General features: G+C 45.9%; 1 protein-coding gene across 1 annotated transcript in view; it reads left to right on the top strand.

Moving 5' to 3' along the window:
• Positions 1 to 4,802: 4,802 nt before the first annotated feature.
• Positions 4,803 to 6,000, top strand: part of cux1a (cut-like homeobox 1a) — a gene marked incomplete at its 5' end in the record, with an annotated part of 168,706 nt that continues 167,508 nt past the window's right edge. The window contains 1 exon segment of the mRNA XM_084320602.1: positions 4,803 to 4,865. Coding sequence (XP_084176728.1) covers positions 4,803 to 4,865 — 63 coding nt within the window.

Raw genomic sequence — 6,000 nt, 5'->3', positions numbered from 1 at the left:
GCCTGATGGCCAGGGGATAGAAGCTTCTTCTGAGTCTTTCTGTGCTCGCCTTGAGACTCCGGTATCGCTTGCCTGACCGCAGCAGTTCAAAGAGGCAGTTGTTCGGGTGACTGGAGTCTTTAATGATTCTCTTCGCCTTGCCCTTGCAACGCTTGTTGTAAATGTTCTGGAGGGTGGGGAGCCCCCCTCCAATTGTGCGTTCGGCTGAACGTGTCACTCTTTGTAGTCTGCTTCGGTCTTGTGCAGTGCTATTCCCAAACCAGGAGGTGATGTTGCCGGTCAAGATGCTCTCTATTGTACATGAGTAGAAGTTCTTAAGGATCTTCTGACTGACTTGGAACTTCCTTAGGCGCCTGAGGAAGTAGAGGCGTTGTCGTGCCTTCTTCACAACACTGTCAATGTGTGTGGTCCATGTCAAATGACCACACACAGAGTGGTCAGAGTATGACAGAGTATATACATATGATGGGGAGGGGACTGTACATTAGGAGGGGGTGGGTGGGTGGGAGAGAAATATCCATACGGCGGGGAGGGAATATATACATGCGGTGGGGAGGAGACTGTCTATTAGGAGGTGGTGGGGGTTTTGGGCATTTACGGTGGCCAGTTTCGAATTGCAGCCTCCCGTAGAGCAGTTTTGAAAGTGGGTAGGGATTCACATTCCTTTACAGCTTTGGGTAGGGCGTTCCACATTGATGTGGCATAATTGCGAAACGTGTTTAGTCCCTTGTTTGAGCCGAATCTGGGTTTTACATGATTTGTTGAGCTTCCTCTGGTGTCGTGGTATTCACTGACCTTTGGGAAGTATTTTGACATGTACATGGGTACCTTAGTCGTATAGTGTATCTTGTAGACCAGGCCCATTGCAAGTTGCTGTACTCTGTCGTCTACTCTAAGCCATTCTAGGTTGTCAAAGTGGGCAGGGGTGAGGTGGGTTCTGGGGTTCAGGTCAAGTAGTAGTCTGACCAGTTTGTTTTGAGATGTTTGTAATTTTGTTTTTAGCGCCTTTGAGGTGCTTTGGTACCATGAGGTGCACGCATAGTCATAGTACCCTTGAATGAGTGCTCCTGCCAGAGTCTTCAGGGTATTCTTGTTTACCAGAGAGGAGATCCGGTACAAGAATCTAGTTCGTTGGTTGAATTTTTTTATTACATTGGATGCCATTTTGTCACAGGAAAGATTAGCCTCTAGGATGGAGCCCAGGTAGGTAATTTCATCTTTCCTTGTGACAATATTGTCACCCACTGTAACAGAGAAGCCGTCGGTCTTGCTTAGTGTGTGTCATCTATGTCCCTATTAATTGAAAATGGGGGACCCTGATGTAAACAAGACGAAAGTCTTTCTCTGGTCTGCATCCCCTTAACAATTGTATGTATTGAGCTGTACTGTACTGTACCCATTCTGCAATCTGTTAATAAAGTTTTCATTTTCAATCACAATCAATCAATCCTCGGCTAATGTAAATATATCACAAGACCCACATGGAGAAAACACATACAAATAGCAATGTTACCCCCAAAACAAAAACCTATAAAATGCATACAATAATATTCACACCATCAGATGTTGACTCTGTACAAACTCATATGCAGATTGACCTGTTCATCGACCAGGAGGAGCAATGATCACTCAGCTGAATACAAGAACCACGTCATCAAAATAACTCAAGTCAACTATTAGCAAAAGACGAAGTGATTTAATTTGTTTAACACAAATTACAAGTCATATGGATATGGCTAATTGAGAACAAACACAAATGATTCAGACTACTTGGTTTAGGTTAAGCCTATAATGAAAATAGCCCAATACGTCAATAAACAATCAATAGCTTGCAGCGACCGACTATTAATAATAACAAAAACGAAAACATGCCTGCCAACAAGAGGGGAATTAAAAAAGCATTTCAGGTTTAATTTCAAAACCATATATTTCCATGCCCAGGCCTCGCACGAGATATGTCTATTTGTGTCTATCATCATGCAGTAAAAGTTTTCCAAAAAACGCTTTTGCAATATTTCGACGTTATTAGTAAAAACCCAACCGAATCATGTATTTTAACAACGACACTCCACTTCCCCGTGTTTTCCCCCGATAGGGAGAGGAGTCGCCATCAGCCCCGCCCCCCTCTGGTTCAATAAATCCATGCCTCGGCCGCGCGCCTCAAACATCACACAGGGCGAGTAGCGTCCAGCTGCAGCGCCGTAGAATCCTCTGGGCAAGCCTGTGGCAGCCACAGAGGGCGCGCGCTGATTTACGTCTAAAGAAGTACGGAAGTTTCTCGAGGGAGGGGGCCAGGGGGTCACTCTACATTGGGCCTAGACCTAGCCCCTCCCCTTTGACCAAGCTCGGTTGAGACGTGCGGTTGGAGAGAGCGGGTCGCGGCCTCAGGCATGCGTTGCTCTTGGGACGGGGTTGCACTCCGTGCAGGGTAAGATTTGAGCCAAAGCGCGTGCACGCACACAGGAATGCGCTGCACTCGCCAACTCGCTATAAGTAGCCTACCCACCTGGGCTACTTTGCATATCAATAGCGCCGGTCGTCAGGTGTGTTAAATACGTTCTCAGATACATTCACACCTAACTTGTTGTGAATGATATGTGTTACATGCAGTGGTGCGTTATTGAAATCATCTGGGGTGACACGCACCACGTGCACGCGCGCTCCCGCGAATGCGCATTTAATGTCCCCTCGCTTGAGCACAGACTACAGACAGTGCCTAATTGCCTCTACGAATGGAATGTAACACATGTCTTCACAACAAGTTAGGTGTGAATGTATCTGAGAACGTATTTAACACACCTGACGACGGGCGCTATTGATATGCAAATAGCGAGTACTTATCTGAAGAACGCATGCCTGGTTACATGCCATAGAGGCAATTAGGCACTGTCTGTAGTCTGTGCTCAAGCGAGGGGACATTTATGCGCACGCGCCGGGAGCATGCGTGCACGTGGCGCCATTAGGTGCGTGCAACCCCAGTTAATATCAGGACCGCATGCCTGCGCGGCCTGGAATTGATTGATTGAAAACTTTATTAACAGATTGCAGAATGGGTACAGTCAAGGGCGTAACTTTGTTGTCAGTGGTGGAGGGGACACATTTGGGGGACGTGGTCAGTGGCGGAGGGGTGTTGTATATATATATATATAGTTGTATGGTTGCGGCGGGTGGGGGGAGGGGTGAAGGGGGGGAGGTCCCCCCTTTTCGTAGATAAAAAAAAAATCAGTTGTGCAAGTAAATTTTGGTGAGTTGTTTCTATACAATTCACTTATGACAAGTCATAATGCCGCGCGAGTCTCGGAACGTGCGTACTGCGTAGTGTGTGTGTGAGAGAGAGAGAGAGAGAGAGAGAGAGAGAGAGAGAGAGAGAGAGAGAGAGAGAGAGAGAGAGAGAGAGAGAGAGACGTTCAAGTTAACATGCATGTGTAGGAAAATAAACAGCTGCCTACCTGTCGCTGTCAGTGAGATCCCTGGCCCTGTTTTGCTTTACTGAGCTCCGTTATCTGGGGGCTGTAGTTGGTCCCTTTAAGCTGCACACCGGAGCATCTTTTAATCCAGCTGTTTGCTATTCTCTGATATTTTCTGACATTTCGTTGATGCGTTGCTCGACACTTCGAGCTGACATGGGGATATCTTTTATCCTTGATTTGATTGTCTCTTTGTTTGGCAAGCCTTCAAACAAAACATCTGAGCTACAGAGAAAAGCCTCCTTGATATACTCGCCATCAGTGAATGGCTTTCCACATTTCGCAATGCAATGAGCAATGCGATAGCTTGCTTCAGTTGCATGGTTTTTAGCAGTCGTGAACACTTTGAGGGTGCTGGCTTGCTTTCCATACCTGGCCACGGCACGTTTAATCGATTCTGCCTTATCCGCCTGATCTTTGAAACTTTTTTGATGCTTCGTCTCAAAATGGCGTTTCACACCTGACGTTCGGCAAACTACATTTTCTAAACACAAGTACACACAGCACGGTCCTTCTGACACACAAACCCGTAGTCGTCTGTCCACGAGGGCTGGAATGCCCAAATTTCCTTTGCTTTAACTTTCTTAGCTGGCGGGGTTGCCATCATACAGAATGCAACCGCGGCACTGTGTGATTACCTGGGAACTGCGCGAGGGCGCGGGAGGCCAGCTGACTGCTGACAGCTGAGCACCATGGTATGTACCATGTATAGCTGTCATAGGGGTGTGCAAAACAGTCGACTTACAAAAAATAACCTGTTGGAGGATTTCAACAAGATAAATGCGACAACAGTGCAAAATATTTCACTATAATATTTTAAAGCGAAGTAAAAAAAAATTATTATTATTATTATTTTTCTGGGGACAATTTTACTGGGGCACAACTGATCAATACTGGGGCACGTGCGCCAGTAAAAGTGGTCTAAATACGCCAATCTGTGCATGTGCGTGCACGCGCTTCTGCTCACAAAACTTTGGTTGCAACCCCGTCCCATGAGCAACGCATCACTGTACCTAACCAGAGAAACTTCCGCTCTCAGTGGCTGCCCCTTGAGAGGATTCTCCGGCGCTGCAGCTGGACCCTACTCCACACAGGGCTCCTGTTCAATAAACTCCATTCCGCAACATCCGTGTGTTGTTCAATAAGCGGACGGTTGGTTCAACCTGTTCAATCGAGGCTCCGCTCCGGGATTTGCCGCGCGCCGCTCCTCCTCCTCCTCCCTCCAGAGCTCCAGCCCCTCCCCTCGCGCTGCGCTCCGCTCCGCTCTCTCTCTCTCTCTCCCTCTCTCTCTCTCTCTCTCTATCAGCCGCTCACTCCGTCTCAATATGTCTCAAGATGGCGGCCAATGCGGGATCGATGTTTCAATATTGGAAGCGCTTTGATTTACAGCAGCTGCAGGTCAGCCCTTTTTTTTCTCCTATCTCCCTTAAAGTTAACCGGCTCGTCGAAGCGGCCCCGACACCGTGCGGGGTTTTTGCTCTTGAGACCCTCTTCTGTTTTATTCTTATCCTCTTTTATTATAGGAGCTCTCGCTGTTCTCTCTCTCCATTGATTAAAGCGCCACTCTCGTTGATCGGAAATTGATCCTCTCTTTGTTCAATTCCCCATCGATCAGACATCATGGCCGCCGGGGGGGAAGCGGTCACCATGGCAATGTGGGGGGGCATCAAAAGCAAAAAGGAGACACAGCTATATATGCATGGAAGAGTTTTGGAGTCTTGGAGCTAAACTTAATAACACCTCCAAATTATTGTTGGAATAATTTTGTTGAAAGAAAATAAGTGCTGTTCCTTATTGTTCCCAGAGCCCTGCTATAGGTGGCGCTGTCGTGCTGACCTGCTGACACAGAACTGTAGTGTGTGTCTCTTATTAATAATAAGAGTTCAGACACTTTATTATTTCCTATATAATTGACATTTCTTTTTGGAGTTTATACTTTCTAGATACAAACAGTTGTGTGGATTATATTGTGGAGTACATGTTCTAATTATTGTAAACAGGAGAACATACATGTTTTGGGCTGGAGAACAGTGTCACTGTTACTGGACACACATTGGGGGAAGTCCAGCTATATAATAACAAAACATGTTTGTTTATTATGATGTATTATACATTATTAAAAATCACCATGCTCCCTGTTAATAACTCTCTCTGCTGAAATATGATGTGAAAAGGCAGGAGAATAATGACACCTGCATCATGATGCTGCTGCCTGATAGCTCTGGGTTGTTCTGAGTTCAAGTTCAAGTTGTCGTGTTTATCGGTTGGAAGTTTATTTGAATGGTCGGCGACGAGATATTTATATATATTACACACGACAATTGTTTTTATTTCGTTCTTTATTATGAGCCAAATAGTCTATAATAAAAACGGCTCCTCGGAGAACTTGTGCTTCATGACTGTTGTCTTTTAGGCGTGTATTGATTATTAGGTGGACATGCGGTATAAGACTGTTATTACAAAGCTATTGATTTGTTTTCAACTCATAACGCTGTGGGCTGTATATCAGGCTGTACATCTTTATCCAATGTGT

The sequence above is a fragment of the Notolepis coatsorum genome (assembly GCF_963971535.1).
Source record: "Notolepis coatsorum genome assembly, chromosome: 8".
Lineage (NCBI taxonomy): Eukaryota > Metazoa > Chordata > Actinopteri > Aulopiformes > Paralepididae > Notolepis > Notolepis coatsorum.
The sequence above is the reverse complement of the archived record's forward strand: the minus strand, read 5'-3'. Positions and strand labels throughout refer to the sequence as shown.